Here is a 22704-nt window from a genome sequence, read left to right as displayed (position 1 = left end):
AGCCACAGTCTAGCTGGGGTAAGTGATCTGATGATGGTAGGATCAGGAAGGGGAAAGGTGAAGCATGAGTCCCACCCAAAGAAGGGCATGATTGTCATGTGACACTGTGGCAAGAGCCAGTGGGCCAGCATGGAAAGATGTGCCCAGTCCTGAGGGACCAGAGCTGCTTCTGAAGGGTTAGCAAAAGGCAAGCCTGGTGACCAAATTCCCATTGCCCAGGCAAGACCTGACTCCCCATTCCCTTGTACACATCCCACAACCTGGAGGCATGACCCAGCCATCCCAGCCCACCAAAGGGCTTCAGCGGATTTTTGTGGACCTCTGCTGCCTTAAAGTGGCTGATCCTTGTCCTAGGGAGTAGAAATGGACTGGCTGAGTCTCTACAGTTGGCTCCTTCCACCATCCACTCTATGACCCTCAGGTATAATTGCTCTATGGCACAGGGCTGGGGGAGGGCTGAGTGCCAATATACAAGCACCCCCTGGAGGTCTCACAACTGGGGAGTGTGCACTGGGAGGATAGTTGTGCTGACTTTCCCATGGAGGAGCTGCAGCTTGGTCATACACTGCAAGACATCAAGAGTGTGATGGTTTTCGCATCAAGACAATGAGAGCTTGTACTTAACAGCACCAGTGCTTGCAAGCTGCACCTGCCCACTGTCTGATCTCCCCCGTACTACTTTCCAAGGTGGAGGGCATCCTGTGTATCTGAAATCACACCCTACACTCTGTAACAAGCGGTGAAGGAGGAAGTGCTAGTGAAGAGGCAAGCAGGTATAGGTGCAGAGGGAGACCAGAAGGAGGTGCTGCAGATGGCAAGTTCTGAGAATGAAGAGTCCTGTCAAGCAAAATGGATACACTGCTGTTTTTAGCTCTGCAGCATGAACCCAAGCCAAAAGGATCTGAGGTTTGCTGCTACAGGGCCTTTTTGTACTCTAGTGTCTTGCTCCTCTATCAGACAACATGACCTAGAACTTGAATTCTCTCTGGCCGTCCATAGGCCTTTGTTTGTTCTCAACCCCAGAGCATCCAATTTAAGCAGGTGACTTGTTTGTCATCTAACAGCTCATTTTCTGCACCAAGCATGTAAGTTGAGTATCACAAGTGGGCACTGTAGTGGTTTCCCCTGAAAGGGCCAGTCACACTGTTACAGCAGCCATGTATATCATAGAAGGTTAGAGTTCGAAGAGACCTCAGGAGGTCATGTAGTCCAACTCCCTTCTCAGAGCAGGCTAAACCCTGACTAAACCACCCCAGGCAGGACTTTGTCAAGTGGGCCTTAAAACTTCTAGGGAATGAGCTTCCACCACTTCAGTAGGTAGCCATTTACAGTACTTCACCACCCTCCTAGTGAAATAGTTTTCCCTAATATCTAACCTAGACCTCCGCCACTGCAGCTTGAAACCATTGCTCCTTGTTCTGTCATTTGCCACCACTGAAACTAGTTTAGCTCCTTCTTCTTTGAAATTCCCCTTTAGTTAGCTGAAGGCTGCTATCAAATCCCCTCACCCCATCTTCTCTTCTGCAGACTAAATAAGCCCAGTTCCCTCAGCCTCTCCTCATAAATCACGTGCCACAGCCCTCTAATTGTTTTCATTGGTGTCCACTGGACTGTCTCCGATTTGTCCACATCCTTTTTGTAGTGGGGGGTGGGGCAGCCAAAACTGGGTAATATACTCCGAATGAGGCCTCACCAGTGCCGAATAGAGGGGAATAATCACTTTCCTCGATCTGTGGCAATTATCCTGCAAATGCAACTCAGTGGGTACGTCTACACTAGGAGAGAACTTCAAAATGGCCATGCTAATGGCCAAATCGGAGAATGCTAATGAGGCGCTGAAATTAATATTTGGCGCCTCATTAGCAAGCTGCCAGCCGCAGCACTTCGAAAGTGCTGCGTTTCGCTCACACGCGGCTTGTCTACATGGGCCTCCTTTTCGAAAGGACCCTGCAAACGTCGAAACCCCCTTATCAGCTGGTAGAAATAAGGGGGTTTCAGCGTTTGCAGGGTCCTTTCGAGAAGGACCTCTGTGTAGACGAGCTGCGCATGAGTGAAACGCGACACTTCCAAAGTGCCGCAGCCAGCAGCGTGCCAATGAGGCACTGAATATTCCTTTCAGTGCCTCATTAGTATTCTCCGATTTGGCCATTAGTATGGCCATTTCAAAGTTTTCCCCTAGTGTAGATGTAGCCAATATGTCATTAGCCTTCCTAGTAACAAGGGTTTTCTGCTATCTGATATTCATATTCTTGTCCACTGTAATCCCCAGATCCTTTTCTGCAGAACTGCCACTTACCCATTTGATCCCCAGCCTGTAGCTGTACTTGGCATTCTTCCATCCTAATTGCCACATCAGATTTCTTTTGGCCCAATCTTCCAACTTGTCTAGTCACTTTGGACTCTACCTCAACTTCTCCCTCCAGCTTAATGTGATCCATGAACTTGCTGAAGGTGCAATCCATCCCATCATCCAGATCAATAATGATGATGTGGAACAAAACCAGCCCCAGCATCAACCCCTGGGCACTCCACTTGATTCTGCAGTACTGTCCCCAAGAGGCACTGGCCAAGCTTGGGGTAAGGCACATTGAAGGAGCTCTCCAAGAGAGCTGGCTGGTGAATGATCCCACCACAGATACTCCTTGCTCCTGATAAGTTCTCCAGAACAGGCACTATCATTTTATTTTATTTTATTTTTATATTTATGGCACTAAGCAGAGTCAGCCCTGAATTGTAAATATATAAGAAATACAAAAGGAAAGTGCCCGCCCGGAAGTGCTTACCGTCCAAAGCTTGGATGAGGTGTGTCTGTTGTAGGGTCACTCATCAGCCAGTGCAGTCTCATGGCCAGCCATGCTGCAGCCACCCCCTCAGCTCTAGCATCTTCTGCCACAGCCCTCTCAGCCTGTGCTAGCCTGCTCCATCCACAGTTCAGCCCTCCATCCAGGACATTTATTGCTCCCACCCCTTCTAGAGTTAGAAAGGAAGAGTTCAACACATGGAGAGGGTAATGACCTTGTACCAGGCCTTCAGCCCCACCTGGGGCTCAGTACTCTTTGTATTGGGGAAGATGGAGAGGGTGTTACATCACCTACCTTGGGGTCTGTAGGCAACTTATGGATGAAAGAGCGTAACCAGTTAATGGATAAGCATTAGGCTTACCATTCATTTATCATAATTGTTAAACCCTCTGTGCACCAAGCTGGCCAGAGCAACCCCAGCCCCAATGGTCACATGCCGGCTGGCCAGAGTGACCCCATGCCCAGTCTCGGCCGTGCCAGGCCAGACCCAGTGACCTTGGTTAATCAATTAAGCAAAATAATGTTAATCATTTAACCAGTTAACTTCTGAAAGCAGTGTTTTCCAGACTTAAAACATTTGTACACACCTTTCAGAACTTTGGACTTATCTGTGTACCCTCTCTTGCAGTGCCATCCCAGTGCGTCTCTTCTGATTTTTAGTCATTTATTTTCCAGTGCATACCTCTTGAAATCCTTTCAAGTGCCACCAGTGGCACATATGCCACACTTTGGGAAACACTGTCTTAAGGGTATTTACATCCCTAAGGGAAACCCAAACTCTTCCCTCTACTCTGGTGTCTAGGCCTTTGACCCTGTACTAAACAGCAAAGTCTGCTTCCTCATGTAAACAGGAGAATGGTCCCACTAGGGAGGGAACTAACCCTGTGAAATGAGCTAGCAAAAGGATTTGAGTCCCTGCTCCTACTTCCCTTACCTAGGTGCTGCCCTGACCTAACGTCCTCCCCTTCTACCCTCCTGTGTTGTAGAACCCTTGTAACCCCAACAAGGTTGGGCCAGCATTCCTGGGGGGTGGAGTGTCAGCCCCTACCTTGTCATTGGTCATTTAGGACAGGAGCTAGGGTGTCTCCATACCAGGGAGCTGATTCCACTCTGGATGCTTCCTGGCCCACTGATCATTCAATACAAAGAAATACTGTTAGTTAAACAGCATTCACCTTAAAAAAAAAGAGAGAGAGAGACAGGAGGAAATTGGAAAGGTGACAGAAAAGCACATCACCCACTGTGTGGCACAAGGACATCACAAACAGCATCTGTGAAACGTTAGAGTACATCACATTCTGTCCCTCACATATCCCAAGTGTCCTTCTCAGGCCCTGTCTGAGCTGCAGGGATGCAAGGGGTCAGACACTTGCTCTGGCATTAACCACATGCCTCTAGATGACAAGACCCTTCTTCCCAGTGTCAATCACTTCCCACTCCACCCCCCATTGATGGTTATGATAACCCTCCAACTCAGACCCGCAAGGCCTCTTGTCTGATGCCATCTCCCTGTGCTGGGCCCTCTGCCAGGGTCCCCCTCATGCTGCCCAGTTGCTCACAGCATCCAGCTCTGGACTGCTCTAGCCCCAGCCCCACTCTGCCTCTGCACTGCTGGTGCTCTGCCTCTAGTACACTCCTCTGGGCTGCTTCTCTGGCCTCTCTGGCTCTGGTAGCTGCAGTACTTCTCCCAGCACGAGTCTGCTCCTGGAATTGCTTCTGTGGCTCTGCTGACAGCACTGACTGACCCGTTCTCTGGACTGCATCACTGGCTTTTCTGACCGTGGCTCTACCCCCAGCATGGAACTGCTTCCTGGATGGTTTCTCTGGCTCACATGGCTGTGATTCCCAGCTCTGCTCAGGCCACTCTTTTCCCCTTAATTCTGCCCACTGTGCTGACCCTGGCAGTTCTAACTCACATGGAGGACAAAACCCATCTAGCCTCCTGACTCCCTCATTAGCTGGCCTATCCTGTCAGGCTGAGCTGGAGCTTTGTTATCTCCCCATTGTCCATGGGGCCTTTCAGTCTCCTGTCCTGATTTCGCAGCAAATCTTCCCCTTCCTTTTTATACCAGGGGCTAGCCAACCAAACTTCTCACTGAGTTTTAGTAAGGGTCCAACTGTCTGCTTACACTCAGACCGATGGCCGCGCCCTGAGCTACTTCTTACCTTTATCTGCCTCTCTATCTAGTATTCCCTGTAGCTGAACACCTGGGCAGCTGCCCAGGAGAGATTCAGGTGCCACCCAGCTCATTAGCAGAGCACACACGCGTGTCTTGGTGCGCATAACAAAATTTATCCCACCTCGGATGGAAAAAAATAGAGAAAACATTGTCTCTGTCCCAGACCCATTCAGAGAGCAGTGCCTACCAGTGGTTTGTCACTGGGAAGTCCAGCTACGTAGAACTAAGCTAGCTCCTGCCATTTTGCAGATTCTACATAATTCCAGCTAGGCACCCTGGCACTTCCTTATGCCTGGTCTGAAGGCTTTCAGCCCAGTTGTTGCTGGTTGACTGCTTAACCACAACTAAAGAGGCAGTAACTCTGTTCCTTACACTATGTCTACACAGCAGGTGCTACTTCTGCACACTGAACAGATGTAAAGTGGGGCTTAAATGCCAGTATACTGGCTCATTATATGAATGGAGATTTCTCCAGTGAGTTCAGGGGCATGATGTGGCCATGTCTTAATAGAGCCCCAGGCTAGGCAGCAAGGCAGTGAGATGCAGTGGAGAGCACATGATGTTTGAAGCAAGGAGAGCTGAAATGGTTTCTTGGCACAATCCCTGACCTGCTGTCTGATCTTGGGCAAAAACACTTTTCTACAGGCCGCAGGTCCCCCTCAACCCTTGTTTGTGGAGCTGTGGCCCATGGGTTGTCTCTCACTAGATGTGCTCCTAGTACTCAGCATAATAAATATGTGTCTCCTGTACGGCACGTTGCATTGTAGAGCTCACAGCCCGTCATGTTTTTAATATATTTATCTTCACAACATCCAAGTCAAGCAGGGAAGCATTATTATCCTTCACTGAGATGCTAAGAGCCTTCCCTATGGTCCCACAGAACAGCACAGCCCTCAGTACTTTGTTCCAATGTTTAGTTACTTCATTGCTTAATTATACAGTAAACTCTTTCATATCCAGCAACTCCGGGACTGGGAGGTTGCTGGATATTCAAATATTCTAGATAATAGAGAGGGAGACCTACCAATGCATAACACTAAAGAAAAACAAGATTAGATATTTAGAAACAAACAAAAAAGTATACAAAGTACTCTATTTACCACCCACAGTAATATTGTAAACTGTAAATGTATTTATTTGTCTTTCCTTTCACTATACTGTACTTATGGAAAACGTAACTAAAATTTATTTACGGTTAAAATGCAAGTTATTTGAGAGTTCCTGAGGATAGAGTACTGGATATGAAAGAGTTTACTATACAATTTTGTCCCAGCCTGGATTTGTCTAGCTTCAACTTCCATGAATCGGCTGTCACTGATACCTCTTGGAGAGGGAATAAAGAACAAGGTTTTGTCTGGGTTGGGATTAAAAATAAGTGAAGCCAGAGGATCAGACACTGTTGCATTGGAAAAACTTACCACCAGCAAAAGATTATTGGAATCTTAGCTCAATTTTAAGACTCTTTTTGGCAAACCTGAGCTGAGTTTCAAGTTTGAAACCATAGAAAGACTTCCTTCTAGGCTTCAACCCTAGCACCCTACCATATCTCCCACCCCACCCTCTCATTGACAACAAAGAATGATTATAATGTATAAAGGATGTCAAGATGCATGAAATTCAATAGCACAGATGGGAGGTTGTATATAATTTTGTTGTGACTCTTTTTTAGCAGAACCTTTCCTGCACCATTTCTTGACATTGGAGAAATATGGATTAATGCAGCTCTTTACAGCTATAGATGTTCACTCCATCAGCAGGAAAAGAATTCAAAATTATTTTTAAAGGTGGTCTATTTAGCTATGCAGAGGTATGGTGCTCTTCCAACCTGTGGCCTGGTGAAAATCAAGTATTCAGCATCCAGATCAGAGGGCAAGGGAAAACCCTGACCCTTCATAGCCAGTGAAATAACTCAAGGACCTAATGGCAGGGCAGGAGTGTTGGTCTCAGTGTGCTGGCTAAATTCAAGTTTGAGGATTTAGGGCTTGTCTCCACTACATGATGGATCAACGCTGGAGCAATCAATCCACTGGCTGTTGATTTATTGCATCTGCTCACACACAATATATTGATCCCCAAATGCTCTCCTGTCAACTCTGGCACTTTGCTGGGATGAGACGAGTAGCTGGAGTCTATGGGAGAGCAGCCTGTGCTGCGCTTACCATGGGGAAGATTCCATGGTGAGTATGTCGACTTCAGCTATGCTATTTGTGTATCTGAAGTTGTATAGGGTAGATCAACAGTGTGGCCATGTCTACATTTGGCCCCTTCTTTCGGAAGGGGCATATTAATGAGGCAGTTCTGAAGATGCTAATGAGGCACTGACATGACTATACAGCACCTCATTAGCATGATGGCAACCGTGTGCAATTTGAAAGTGCTGCTTTCGGAACACAAGTCATCTGTGTAGAAGGGGGCCTTTAGAGAGGACCCCTCTCGACTTTGAAAACCTCTTCTTCCTAAAACCAAATAGGAAGAAGGGGCTTTCGAAGTCAGGGGAGTCCTTCCAAAAGGCTCCTGTCTACACAGGCATTGTGCGTTCTGAAAGCAGCACTTTTGAATCAAGCGCCACCATCATTATGCTAATGAGGTGCTGCATATCATATCAGCTCCTCATTAGCATCTTCTGAACTGCCTCATTAACATGTCCCTTACAAAAGGAGGGGCAAGTGTAGACACGACCTGTGTGTGTGTGTGTGTGTGTGTGTGTGTGTGTGTGTTTTAGTGTAGACACGGCCTCTGTGTATGTGTGTGTGTGTGTTAGTGTAGACATGACCTCTGTGTGTGTGTGTGCGCGCGCGTGTGCACGTCTGTGTCTGTGCACGTGTGTGTGTGTGTGTGTGTGTGAGTGTAGGCAAGGCTTTACATCCTGCCTTTCAAAACTTACTGGTATCGTTGTGACCTCTAGGTTGGTCAGTCTACTTCAGGAGGAGGCAAAATATGTCCCATGGAACAGATCTGGCCTGCCATGATCCTCTGGGACGCCAGTGTCCTGTGCCCAGCGCCCAGCAGGCCTCTCAAGCAAGCTCCCTGCCAGACATGCCCAGCATGCTGCTCAAAGCAGACAGCTTCTGTGGCCATGTGCATCTTACTGCTGGAGGGGCTCCACACACTGCTCCCATCTCCAGCACAATCCTTGCAGCTGTGCACAGTCCTTGCCATGCATAAAGTCTGTCTGCTCCCTCCTCTCAAGAGTGCCTGGCACAGAGATGTACGTGGTACCAGCAGCTGGCTGATTTGAGAGTCCTGCAGGGGTATGGCAGGCAGGGAGCCTGTCTGAGGGTCCAGCTGGGCTGCTGACTTGGAGCTGCCTAGGGTAAGTGCTTCCTGGGCAGAACTTGTACCTGGCATCCTTCTCCCAGCCTCTGCTCCGACTGACACCAGGTCAAAACCCTCTCATTCTTCAGGTCACCCTGGAGTAGAAGGTCTCTGAATTAGCACATAATGAAGAACAAGAGGCAGTTTCCCCTGTCTGAGCAACTGCTGCAGGCTCTCTGAAGACTCAGGCAGACCTTACTGCATTGATCACACTTCGTCCATATTTTCAAGGTTTTCTGCCTAGCAAAAAAGGCTAGAAATTCATTTTATTTTTGATGAAAGTTTAAATTCTGGTGTAATCACATCACTCCGGTAACTGAGCCTCCTATAATCCTGTACTGCCTTAATCCCCTCACTGGCTCAACCACTCCCAACCACGTTTGTTTTTCTTGCAGGAAATGGCTACATTGAAGGCAAGGAGCTAGAAAACTTCTTCCAAGAGCTGGAAAGTGCTAGGAAGGGTGCTGGAGTGGTAAGAAAAATACATTTCCTTTCCTTTTCCTGCTGGTCTTCCTCCTACTCCTTTTCTTTGTTCCCTCTGTCCCCATTCACAGGCCAGATCCCCTCTCCCAGATCATGAAAATAATAGATCTTGGGTCTTCTTATTCGTCTTTGGGGCCTTTAGGAGGTCATATTTTCTAGCTTTTCTCCAAAGCAAAGCTGCAGTTTTCCTAGAATCACATGAGTCCAGGAGCTGGGCCTAAAGAGCAATAGCATGAGCTTCATGATAAATCATTGCGAGTTAGCACCTCTGAGTTAGCACTGGAGTGATGGGATGTAATAAGCCAATGGAGCTTTACTAAAACTTATAAATGAGCCTGGTCCTACCACCTCTCCCCATCCAGAGGATCCCCACTGGCATTGAGGGCTGTTCTGGATAGTCAATGTTTCACTCACTAATAGGTGTTTGCAGCCTGTAAGACTGGCTTTAGCTGGCCAGGGACAGTCCCACCCATGGACAGCTCCCTTTCCTGGCTTGATGTGAGAGTGCATTTTTTGCTCACCTAAGATTCACTTAGATTAGCTTGGTTTGAAGCCAATGCACTGATCAGACAAGTTGCAGATAGGCGGCTGGGCCATGGGGTGCAGAAGCCCTGTAGGAGTGCAAGAGGTACAACGCTTCTCACTTTGCTCACAGGACACTAAGAATGGCAGCTTTGCAGAGAAGATGAAGGAGTTCATGCAGAAGTATGACAAGAATGCTGATGGCAAAATTGAAATGACAGAGGTGAGTGGTGCTAGCACCAGGATTGCACCTGAAAGTTGCTATCATGGTTACTACTATGCTCAGGGGGAAATACTAGGGCCCCTAAAGTGGAAGACCAGTCATTGGTTTCACTGGGACCAGGATGTCCCACATATGCTGGGGCATTAGATCCTAGCAAGAATGCAAGGATCCTCTTGCACTCTAAAGGTAGGGAGTATAACTCATGTGGGATTAAAACAAGAAAATGGTCAAGTAACACTTTAAAGACTAACAAAATAATTTATAAGGTGAGCTTTCCTGGGACAGACCCACTTCTTTAGACCAGAACAGAACATGTGGCATTAGACTACCTTGTCAAAGCAGCCCAAGGGAGTCAGTCACATCTCCAGAACCCATTGTATTTTTCATGGGATCAGAGCGCCTGATTCTGTTAGGCATCTTTGAAAATACTATTGTCTCTACTCCATGGACAATAGTACAATCAAATATCCATGAGAGAAACATCTTCTGAGCTCTTAGTAGCTCGTGTAGTTGGCTTGTGTCCTGAAGCATGAGCTGATGCTCATTAGGGATTGTTATCCCGGTGAGTGTAACTGCCACTGATGTTCTCAATATGTATATACAAATTGAATGCCATCTTCATTAAATTCTTTGCCTCCATAGCATATTGTGGTAGTGAGTTCCAATGGATAACTATGCCTTGCATAAAACAGAATTTCCATGTATCAGCTGTTGACATAGTTGGCTTTTAATTTCATTGTCTGCCTCTTTGCTCTCATGTTATGGGAATGGATAAATAGGAACTCTCCTCTCTCCCAACCATTACTTTATATTTGCCATTATTCATCTTCTCTCTAAAGAAAAGCATTTTAACCATTAAAAATTTATCTTCATATAGTCTCAGCAAGCTACTAATAATTTCTGCTGCCTTTTCCTGGACTAATTATATTTTTGCTGTATTGAAGTAACCACAACCCTGAACCCAAGAGGCCCAGCTCTCACTGATGCAGGAAGGTATTAAATCTGAGGCCGTGGCTACACTAACACCCCTCTTTCAAAAGGGGGATGCTAATGAGCCACTTCGGCAGATGCTAATGAGGTGCTGCCATGCATATGCAGAACCTCATTAGCATAATGGCAGCCACATGCATTTCAAAAGTGATGCTTTCGAAACACACGCCACCAGCGTAGACGGGGGGCCTTTCAAAAGGACCCTCAGACTTCAAAAGCCCCTGCTTCCCATTTGGTTTTGGGAAGAAGGGGCTTTCAAAATCGGGGGGTCCCTTTGAAAGGTCCCCATCTACACCGGTGGTGTGCGTTTCGAAAACAGCACTTTTGAAACACAGGCAGCAGATATTATGCTAATGAAGTGCTGCATGTTGTGGCAGGGTGGAGCCAGGAGAGAGAAAAAAAGAGTAAAAACAGGGCAGAGATGGAGCTGACAATTAGAGTGGGAGCAGCTGAGGAGTAGGCTGCCCTAAATCAATTAGGGCCAGCTGATCCCACTCAGGGCTACCTTTATAAGCCCTTCTCCATGTGGGGGTAAGGGGAGGGTGGTTAAGGAGAGTTTGGGAGGTGAGTGAGGAGGGGGAAGGAGACTTGGAGGAACACCAGAGGCCACAGAAAAAGAGAAGAGCCGCAGCAACCCAGGGGCTGGGCTGCCCCAGTCCAGGGGGCCTGAAGCTCAACCAGAGACTGTGGGGAACCAGTCAGCTGGAGGATCCAAACAAAGGAGGGGACTTGTTGCCACAGCTACCACTATGGGGAGGAGGTACCGGGGGGATTGTCTGGGGAAGTGGCCCAGGGAGAAGTACCACAGGGGAAGGGCAAAGGGATTCGGCCCTTGCTGGTAGTGGCCATCCAGGGTCTCTGGGCTGGAACCTGGAATGAGTGGGTGGGGACCGAGTTCCCCCAGACCACCCCGCCTTGCCCCAGCAAGGATAACAGGGTTCATCTGCTGGGGCCAGTGGACTGAACGGAGGACCTAGGGCCCAGGAACGAAACTGACCCTGCCACAATATGCATGGCAGCACCTCATTAGCATCTCCCAAATGGCTCATTAGCATCCCCCTTTAGAAAGTGGGGTGCTAGTGTAGCTGTGGCCTAAGAGTTTAGGGAGATGCAGAAAAGCATTAGACAGTGACAGGAACAAAAAATTGACGTTGCTGGAGTAAGATTTGTGAAAGGCTATAAATGTTTACATCAACTGTTTGGTCAAAGATGAAGCTGATTTTTCAGGGACAGCAACAAAGGGTCCTGTGGCACCTTATAGACTAACAGAAAAGTTTAGAGCATGAGCTTTCGTGAGTTAACTCACTTCTTCAGATGTCTTTCAGGGACAGTGGAAAAAAATCAAATCTGAGATGAGGTAGCAAAGTTGTATGTATTTTACATGATTGCTGAACTGTGAGACAGAACTGTGCAATATTGTTTTAATGAGGCAGTAGTCCCAGATCACAGTCTGCTGAGCATTTCATGGTGACCACTGGGGAACTGACTGGTCACTTGGAGTTGGCTTCTCTGTCCTTACAGCTGCTGAGCTGCATTAAAATAAAATAGAAAGACGTTCAGCTCTAATATTGCCTGTGTGGCAGTTACGGAGCACTATATGTAAGCTGCACTGTATAGTGCCTCATGACTGAAGGCACCCAGCACTATATAGTGCAGTTTACCTGGACACCAATCACTATATACCCAGCCATGCCTGGATAGCTTTCACTGTATAATTTGTCATGCCTGTTAGGTGAGATTCACTAAAGTTAGGCAGCAGGGACTAAAGCCATAAAATATAGGCAAAAGAATAACCACAAAGAAAAATATAAAACACAAAGGAATGACTGTTCACATTCTTAATCATTTTAATTCAGAAAAGAACACAAAGAAAAATATAAAACACAAATAAGTGACTAGTATTGGAGGGGTAGCCGTGTTAGTCTGGATCTGTAACAGCAACAAAGGGTCCTGTGGCGCCTTATAGACTAACAGAAAAGTTTTGTGACTGTTCACATTCTTCATCATTACATTTATTTCACAGGAAAATTCAGAAAAAAGAGAGGAGATTAAATACTGGTAACACACAGCACCAGGTCAAAATGAGTCCCCAGATTTGATAAATAAATGCAAGGCTCCTTTTCCACATATGCAATTGTCCCAAATCTCTCAGGCTGCATCTACACTAGGAGATAAATTCAATATTTAATAAATTTGAATATTTAACCTCAATATTATGAATTCAAATAAAGCGTCCACAAAGCTTCTTGAAATTCAACCCACCTTTTTTCCATGTTGAATTTCTGCGTTGCCATTGCCCCGGGCAAGTTTGACAGCATGAGCACTGCATTGTGGGTGTTTCATGTTGGAATCCCAGAATTCCAAGTACTGTCCCAGAATTCACTGCATCACTAACTGGAGTTCGCGCCATTTCCTGCTGCAGCATTCTAGCGCAAGCGTGGATCTGCGAGCACTCTGACTCATAACACAGACCATTTCAGCAACCACAGAGACTGTCCCACAATTTATCCTTCGATTCCAAAGCTCAATGATGCTTAGCTATCTTACTGGTGCTGTTGCTGCTGCTGCTGCTGCTGATGATGACGAGAATGGTTTGGAAGAGCAAATCTTCCAACTGCGGTCCAAGAATTCAGGGCTGCTGGCTGCCATGACTGCATTGCTGACAGTGGAGCGGCAGTTTTGGACTTGAGAAACCAGCACACACTTGTGGGATCACATCGTTTTTGAGTCCTGGGATGACCAGCAGTGATTGCAGAACTTTTGCATGTGCAAGTCCACCTTTATGGAACTTTGTGATGTGCTGGTGTCCCCCTGAAGCACAGCAACACCAAAATGAGTCCAACTTTAATGGTTCAGAGGTGAGTGGCAATTGCACTGTGGAAGTTTGCAGGCCCCGACAGTTACCCGTCAGTGGCAAGTCAGTTTGGAGTGGGCAGTTCTACAGTGGGGTCCATGGTGACGGAGGTGGCCCATGCAATCTGTTGGTGTCTCCTCCTGAAGACTGTGATCCTGGGAGATGTACAGACCATAGTGGATGGCTTTGTTGCCCACGGCTCTCCTAACTGAGGTGAGGCAATAGATGGCATGCACATCCCCGTCATGGCCGCAGCCCACCTGGCCTTGGAGTATGTTAATCAAAAGGGGTACTTCCCCATGGCCATGCAGGGATCGGTAGATCACAAAGGTTGTTTTACCACCATCAACATTGGCTGGTCAGGAAGGGTTCGCAATGCGTGCATATTCCAAAATTCAGGACTGTACCGAAAGCTCCTGGATGGGACTTTTTTCCCTGATCAGAAAATCAAGATTGGCAATGTGGAGATACCTCTTGTTATATTGGGCAGCCCTGCTTTACAGTCTGCTTCCCTGCCTGATGAAACCCTGCACAGGAGCCCTGGACCCCAGCAAGGAAAAGTTTAATCACAGACTGAACAGGAGCAGAATGATTGTGGGATGTGCTTTTGGATGTTTAAAAGTGAGGTTCAGATGTTTATTGACCTGTTTGGATGTTTCTGAAGCTAATGTCCTCATCGTTATTACAATGTGCACTATTTTGCACAACATATGTGAATTAAGGCAGGAGACTTTCCCGTCTATCTGGAATTCTCAAACAGAGGCAATAGGCAGGGCTTACTCACAGCCTTCTACACTGCCATCCACCAGTAGCCACAATCAGGATATAGCAATAAGGGACGCTTTAATAAACACCTTTATGACTGATCTGTAACGCACATGCTACCTATGTATTTCTCTGCCATAATGCCAATAGATCATACCGTGCCATAAAGAATGAATGCTTTTACTTGGGAGGGGGTTAAGTTGCAGTAAATAGAATGCATGTGGGGGGCATCTGTGCCTTCCGCCCCCACAACCTACTCAGTTCCCTCAACCGTGCATCTTCTGTGGACCAGGGAGTATCACTGGCCAGCTGTGATTTCACTGGTACTGCCCCTCCCCCACACCCATCCATTTTGATTTGTGTCCCCGCCCCACACACACACACTCCTGCAGGACAAGAAATCACACCGAGCTCAAAGGAATGATTTTATTTGCAGGGAGGAAAGGTTTAAGTGTCCAGGAAAAGAAGCCGTCTCAAGGGTGCTTGAAGAGCTTTTTGCAGTGGCCTTGGGGCTGGAGTGTCAGGGTAGCCTTGCCCTCCCTTCCTGCTTGCAAGAACCACAATGACAAGGGGTGGGTGACCTTTTCTCTGGGGACTTAATGTGGGGACCATGACAATGGGGGGTGAGCAACCGATCCTCAAGGGACTCCGGCCAGCGTGTATCAGCTCCTGAGCTGCTGTGTTGGGAGTGCCTCTGCAGCTGAAGCTGGGATCACAGGACCTCTGTCTGCTCAGCAACCACCATTACGAGCTTTGCCACAACCTCAGTCTGCTTTGCTGCAGTCTCATTCATCTTTGACAATTGCTGCTGCCGGAGGTCAAGCATTCTCCAGTTAAAGTTTACTTGACTCTGATGCCATGCAGCTGTACTGTGACACCACTGAGCAGTGTGTCAGGTTCTTGTGCTCTGCCTCAGTGTTTTCCATATGCTGCTGGGTAGTACCATGACACCAGATTGCTATCTGGTTGCCTATCGTGGCAAGGTGTGTTACCGTGGAAGCCACAATAAGTCAGGCCTGCCCAAGAACCTTGTGCAAAAAATACAAGAGTACCTGGATGAGGCCTTTGAGGAGATCGCCAAAAAGGAGAAGCGCTCCAGCTCAAGAAACAGTGACATGCTGTTCTGAGGGACACAAAAGCACAGCTAGGAAAACTGTACCCATACACAACCCTATAGCTACACTCACCCTCAACCTGCTTCTAGAATGCAGAATAATTACTCCTCTGAAACACTTACTCCAGGGGGTTCTGGGACTGGCGTGGAGGTGACTGGCATGGAGGGGAACATCGTGGAGGGGCCTGCTGTGGAAGGGACCAGTTCCAGGTTGATGGTGAAGAGCTCCGGGCTGTCTGGAACAACTGCCTCTGTCCTCTGCTCATTGCTCCTTCCTCCTCTCTGTTGCCCTCTTCCTCTGGGCCGCCCTCCTCCAGGCTCACCCCGAACTCCATACCATGGCTTGCACGAGTGTTGTAATTCAGTCCAGGTTGCCTGATGGGATCACTCCCATCAGCATGTGCAGCTGTTGATAATAGCGGCCTGTCCATGGAGCTGCCCTGGCCGCTGGTTGGCTTTCTGGAATTTTTAAGAGGCCTGATGGAGTTCTTTAACCTTCACTAAGCAGTGCATAGAGTCCTGGGAGTAACCTTGGGCAGCTATCCTGCATGCCATCTGATCATAAATGGCCACATTTCTTTTGGCCACTCCAAGTCTCATCGCCACTAATTGGTTTCCCCAGATGGCAATGAGATCAAGAATATCCTGGTGGGTCCAAATTGGGGCTCTCTTGTGAGCCTGAGAACTGCTAGTCAGATCACTACCATGAGTGCTCATGAGTGCAGTACAGGGCTACTGAAAATTGCTACCGATGTAGTGCGATGGCTACCAATGTGGTGTGATGTGATGGACAAAGGCATTTTTCATAGTGGGCGCCCTTTATATTTATAGGGCCAGGCTGCTGAATTTCAATTCAAATTCTAATTCAATCAATACTTTGCAGGCTTACTTTGACCTTCTTCCCCCCACACCTGACAGTGGTGCACAATAAAGCAGCCATACTTGGAGGACACCGTGTAGCTTTGTGGGATACATACAGGACACTATTGGAGGCTAACAAATTCAAATTAAGGACATGCTGCTTTCAGACTTGCCTTGATTCGAGATTTTAAATTCAAAATTGATGCTATACTCATCCCATAATATCGATATTTTTGTAATCCATATTAGGGCTCAGTAAATTGGGTTAACAGTATTACATGTGAAGACAGTAATGTTCTCCTTTGCTGGTCTGTAAAAATACCAGTTCTTCTTCAGGGCTCCTGATGGCTGGGAATAGACAGCTATGGGAATTTGAAGAACTGTGGCAAGAGTGAAGAGGTTAATATCTGTGCCCCAGACTTAGTCTTGCTTCATTTGGCTTTGGAGGAAATACTTCTTCACAGGAAGCCTGACCAAGGCTTCAAAAGCTTCTTGATATTCAGGAGATTTCATCACATTCACAGCAGTAGCCCTGACTACAGTGTAGTAGTCTTCAGACAGTGCAGAATGATGGACTCATTTTGACCAGGTGTTGGGTGTTACCAGTATATATTATACTCTCTTTCTTCTGCATTTTCCTATAAAATACAAATGATGAAGAGTATGAACAGCCATTTCTTTGTGTTTTATATTTTTCTTTGTTGTTTTTTTCCTGTGTTTTATGGCTTTAGTCCCTGCTGCCTAACTTTAGTGATTCTCACCAAACAGGCATGACAAACTATGCAGTGAAAAGTACCCAGGCATGGCTGGCTATAGAGTGTTTTGTGCCTGGGTACACTGCACTATACAGTGCTGGGTGCCTTCAGTCATGGGACACTATATAGTGCAGCTTACCTGTAGTGTCTCACCATATTGGAAAGATCTCACCATTTTGGAAAGATCTCACCATTTTGGAAGGGATGGGTCCTGATTAACAAGTTGAATGGATAACAGAGAGTAACTGTAGCGGTGATAATTTCAAATAAAGAAATTTCACTTTAAAATTTAAGTGGTCCACTCTCCAGAAACCCCTGCTTCCCTACCATTGGTGGTGGAATGAAAATTTCATACCTTCAATGACTTTTCCTATACATCCATTGCATGCTCTATGTCTGACTTTAGTCATTCTCATCCAGGTGAAAGTTACTACATTTAGTGTATGTTGCTGGGGTGAGGAGCACTATGTAGTGATTGCTACTTGTTTAGTGCCTCCTGCCTCCTACAACTGCCCAGGTAAGTGTGAGCTGCATACTATGTAGTGGGTAGTAACAAAGAGGAAGCCATGCTAGTCTATACACTATCAAAACAAAAAGCAGTCAAGTAGCACTTTAAAGACTAGCAAAATAATAAACCTAATAAATAATAATACCTAATAATAATAAAAATAATACCTAATAAACCATTTTGCTAGTCTTTAAAGTGCTACTTCACTGCTTTTTGTTTTGCTATGTAGTGGGGAATCTCAATCTTTTGCCCTCTAGTGGCTGATCTACATAATAGCAGGCTCTTGCATTGATCATTGTAATCCCTATTCAATGGATCAGGAAATTGAGGCATAGAACTTGCCAGTGTCACCCACCAAGTCAGTGACAGAGCTGGGAATATAACCAGAGTCTCCTGATGCCCATTTCAATGCTGTGTCTGCTGGGCCAAACTGCCTTCCATAAAAGGTGTACACGTCTGCCTGTGCCTTCTTCTTTAGCTCAAGTGGTGGCAGCTCATTGCATGTAGGACAACAGGGACCTGTTGTGGGGAACTTTCCTGGGTTCTGCACTAGCTTGGTGGAATCAGATAGTCAAAGGGCCTGATTCCTAGCAGCCTCTTCCTTTGCCCAGAAGCCTGTATAACCTTGAGGACTCTTTTTCCATGCTCCCAAGTGGCAGAGTGCTTGTTGCCCACAATAAGGCTGGGTCCAGACTTCCTGGTACATTAAACCCCAGTCATTAAAGGCATCAAGATCACTTCGTGATTATCTGTTCTGTCCATTCACTCTGGGACACCTGGCATTGACCTCGGTCAGAAGCAGAATACTAGGCTAGATGGATCTCTGGTTTAATGCAGCATGGTTGTTCTCATGTTGTGTGATCTTACATAGGTCACTTAGTTCCAGGGGTAAGGTACTCTCTCTGCATTGGCCACATCCCAGGTCATTACCTAGACAGAGCTTAAACCACATACAATTAGCTAAACAGTGATTGTAAGAAAAATAAGGGAGAATGGAAAGATTAATAAAACAAGGACCTCCCTTGACCCTTGGGCCCAGGAAGACCATGCACAGTTGTCTCTGGCTCTGGCAACATCTTCACTAGGCCTTCTGCTCAGAACTTCCTTTGCTCTCCTCAGCTGCTCACTGTGCTCTGCTCCCGTGTTAGTCATGACATGGTGCAGGGGTCTGCAACCAAAACAGCGAGAAGAGCCATTTTTTCAAATTCAGTTACAAAATCCAAACTTCAAGATCTGCTATGCATGCTAATACAAGACAGTCCTTAATAAACAACATCACACTGTACTTTTTATCACCCCTATTATAAGAACAGTGCACACAATGATTGTACCAGTTAGAGAGTTAAGTTACCCCCATCTCTAGGCTTTACCTGCCTCAGCCTCCAAATCTGCCTCCCTATCCCCAAGCTTTATCTCCCATCCTGAAAACATACCACCTCCTCTCCAGGTTTAATCCCTCTAATCTGCAAACCTACCCCCCATCCCCAGGTTTAATTCTTCTCATCTCCAAATTCATCCCCCATTTCTAGGCTTTACTGGCCTCAGACCCCATATCCGCCCCCCACATCCCCAGGATTAACCTGCCTCAGCTGATGAGCTCCTCTAGCAATGAGCTCCTCCACAGCCACTGTCTCCTAGCCACTACTCCTTCCCCCCACACCTCTCCCTTCGCAGGGCTGTGTGGCTCCAGCAGGGGCATACTTGGCTGCCCCTTTCCCAGCTCTCCTACTCACTTCCCCCACCTGCAGGACAGATGGCTCCCTGCCCGGCCGCGTTGAAATAATGAAACTAAATTAAATTAGTTTAACAACCATATCCCTCCTGCCACCCTGCTGGCCATTAAACCAATTCAATTTAGTTCCATTATTTGCCACGAGAGGAGTCAGCGGCAGCAGTGCCTGGAGCTGCAAATGACTCCTTAAACAGATGTAGATTGCCAACCCCTGGCATGGTGGATACCCGTTGTCTTGCCCATGTCTCCCTGCTGTAGCTCAGACCTGCCTCCTGTCAGTGCAGCTAGTCTGCACTGCTCCAACTCCACCCCAGGCCTTAGGATAGCAGAAATTAAACTGAAGCTAGTCACTTCTCTACTGAGTGGGATATTCACGAACCAGACACCATTTCTCTTTCCAAATGGAGGACTCTGGCTGTCAAGCGTAAGCGAACTATTGGCCCCTTCCTAAAACTGAATGGGAGTTTTTAGTTGGTTAGCTCCTAGTATCAAAAGGAAGAGGAAGGGTCTTTGAAAAATCAGGATCCTGAGACTGATAGCCCCCAGGAACAATGGACGGAGGCCAGCCCTCCAGGTTAGCCTGATTGCCAGGAGGGAGAGGCCAATAAGGGACTGAGGAGAGTCCTGTGCTCCCTGTGAACTTGGTCTGGCTGGGTCAGACTGATTGGGATCAGCTAAGGAGACAACATGGGGCTGAGCTGAGAGGAGAGTCAGGCCAGCCAGACAGCCCAGCAGCAGAGCCATGCTATCAGGAGAGCTGCAGTCAGAAACCCTAAGCCACAGTGCAAAGGGCAGAGCTTGAGACACAGAACAGAGAGCAGAGCCACATTGCTAGTCAGGCTGAATCCACAGAGCCAGAGAAGCAGCCCAAGTGCTGGAGGCAGCATAGCAGAGAGAGGAGCAGGGTCTGGAGTATGCTGGAGGTGGGTGTGCTGAGCTGTAGGGAGACTCTGGGTAGAGCTCAGTGAAAGGGACCCACCAAGTAAGAGTCCTTGCAGGCCAGACTGGAGAAGGGCTGACACTGGGAAGATGGGTCCTGCCACAGAGAGCAAGTACCTGTCCTGAGAAGGAGACCTGGGACCTCCAAGGAACAGGCTGAGACCTGCCCTGATATTCCAGAGATGCTGTTTGTGTGGGTTCAGTGCCACAGAGGGCACATCTACACTGTGCTGCCTTCCTTGAATGGGGCATACTAAGCAGGCAGGTCAGTGGAGGCTAATGAAGTGTTGCAATGCATATGCAGCACCTCATTAGCATAATGGCCACTGTGGGAACTTCAAAGCTGCTAACTTCAAAGCACTAAACTGTAGTGAAGTGCAGTGTAGCCACGGGTGCTTCTAAGTACGTGCCGAAATTCAAGGTTCCCTTTCTCCTAAAAAGTTTTAAATGTGTGGTGGGGGGGGAGTTTGGCTTAATGAATACTCAGATTCTGTTTAAACTTTTTGGGAGAAAGGGAACTTTGAAGTTCGGCATATACTTTGAAGCGCCCACGGCTACATTGCCTATCAGTGCTTCAAACTTAGCAGCTCTGAAGTTCTCTCAGTGGCCATTATGCTAATGAGGTGCTGCATATGCATTGCAGTACCACATTAGCTTCCTGCAACCTGCCTGCTTAGCATGCCCCCTTCGAAAAAGGGGGCTAATGTAGACGCACCTAGAGTGGAATAATATGTTTTCCATTACCTTTTCCATTTTTTCCTTGTTCTCTTTTTTAATAGTTGTTTAATGAATTGTATGTGCTTTGAACTGTATGTAATCATCAGTGGATCAAGGAAGTGTTCAATGTGGGGGGAGGACCTTGGAGTGGGGACACCCTAGACCCTTCTCTAGATGATCACAACAAGGTTAAGGTTGAGCCCCAGGGAATCATGGGTGCAGCCTTGTTGGGATTACATGGACTCTGCCACACAGAAGAGTGAAAAAGGGGCCCTCAGGGTCAGGCAGGCCTCTTGGTAATGGAGAAGGGAGTGGGTACTCAGATCCTTTCGCTAGCCTATTTCACCAGGGACATGGCTACACTAGCCCCCAGCTTTCAAAAAGGCTAATGAGCCACTTTGTCAGATGCTAATGAGGTGCTTCCATGAATATGCAGTGCCTCATTAGCATAATTGTTGCCGCACACGTTTTGGAAGTGCCGCTTTCGAAATGTGCACCGCCCGTGTAGACAGGGGCCTTTCAAAAGGACCTCCGGACTTCAAAAGCGCCTTCTTCCCATTTGGTTTTGAGAAGAAGAGGCTTTCAAATTCCAGGGGTCCTTTCAAAAGGCCCTGTCTACACGAGCAGCATGCATTTTGAAAGCGGCACTTTTGAAATGCACGTGGCTGCTATTATGCTAATGAGGCACTGCATATTCATGAGAACACCTCATTAGCATCTGCCAAAGTGGCTTATTAGCATATCCCTTTTAAAAGGCAGGGACAAGTGTAACCATGGGCTCGGTAGTGTAGAAGCCAGGAAAGTTCCCCACAATAGTGGGGCCAGGCTTAGACAAGCATGGCTGCTGTGTATACATAGATATACACAGGACTGTGGGCACTATACGAGCTTTTGCTCCCCAGTTTGCAGATTTACAGAATCTGAGTACTCATTAAGCCAAACTCCTCCCTGTTGAAGTCAGTAGAGTGACACCAGGCCTAAATTTGGCCTGACCTGCAGAGAGAATGAAATTGCTGTGGTGAGTTGCTGTCATGACAGTGCCAGCTGGATAGCCAGGATGTTCTCAGTGGCTAGAAATATGATTTCTTTCAGCTGTTACCGCTAAATGAAAAAATCAAGGAAGTCAGTCACTCTGTCTGCTATGGGTCTACCTGCTCTCCTGCTTTACCTGGAAGCTCCACTTTAATATTTTCCTAATACAAAGGAGGCTCCTACTGTCCTGAGTTTCTGAAGAAATCTTTTCAGATGCTTGCCTGCACAGGCCTCATTAAAATTTGTCCAGCCCTTTGATTAGGACACGGACGCTATCTCGGGAGAAAGGACTTAAAGTTAATAAGACAGCTGTGAAAAGGGCAGCAAACAGCAGGTAGAAAAGGAAAATTGAATTGATTCAAAAAACAGAGAAACCTCAGAAATTTTGGGTCTCAGTTTTATCTACAGCCCATTCAGATTGTTAATCTTTGGAACAGTTGTCTGTGGTCCTGTCTTGATCTTTAAAGGGATGACAGATACTTTAAGTTTCAAATGTAAGGCTTTGTTTAAAAGTTTCTAATTCCATTGCAAATGTTTGCCTGGCTTTTCCTTTAAAAATGTCAATAACAATAGTTTTTATCTAGATGTAAACATTTCCCTCCTGTGGTTGAAACCCCAGCCTTGCAAGCACCTGGCTTTCTGCCTGAGGACTCACATGTGAACTTGTCTATCTTGCTTTCCCTGTCCAAACAGAAAGAAGCTCAAAGTATAAACAGAACAAAAAGCAGTCAAGTAGCACTTTAAAGACTAGCAAAATGGTTTACTAGGTGAGCTTTCGTGGGACAGACCCAGTTCTTCAGACCATAGCCAGACCAGAACAGACTCAATATTTAAGGCACAGAGAACCAAAAACAGTAAGCAACGAGGACAAATCAGAAAAAGATAAGCAAGGTGAGCAAATCAGAGAGTGGAG

The 22704-nt window shown here is 46.9% G+C and overlaps 1 protein-coding gene across 1 annotated transcript in view; it reads left to right on the top strand.

Annotated features, from left to right (window-relative positions):
- The window catches only part of CALB2 (calbindin 2), a 74591-nt gene that overhangs the window by 20000 nt on the left and 31887 nt on the right, over window positions 1-22704 (top strand). Inside the window, exons 2-3 of the mRNA XM_075008842.1 lie at window positions 8692-8768; window positions 9435-9524. Coding sequence (XP_074864943.1) covers window positions 8692-8768; window positions 9435-9524 — 167 coding nt within the window. The remainder of the gene's footprint in view (window positions 1-8691; window positions 8769-9434; window positions 9525-22704) is intronic.

Source organism: Carettochelys insculpta, chromosome 14, assembly GCF_033958435.1.
Source record: "Carettochelys insculpta isolate YL-2023 chromosome 14, ASM3395843v1, whole genome shotgun sequence".
NCBI lineage: Eukaryota > Metazoa > Chordata > Testudines > Carettochelyidae > Carettochelys > Carettochelys insculpta.
This window is presented reverse-complemented; position numbering and strand designations above follow the sequence as displayed.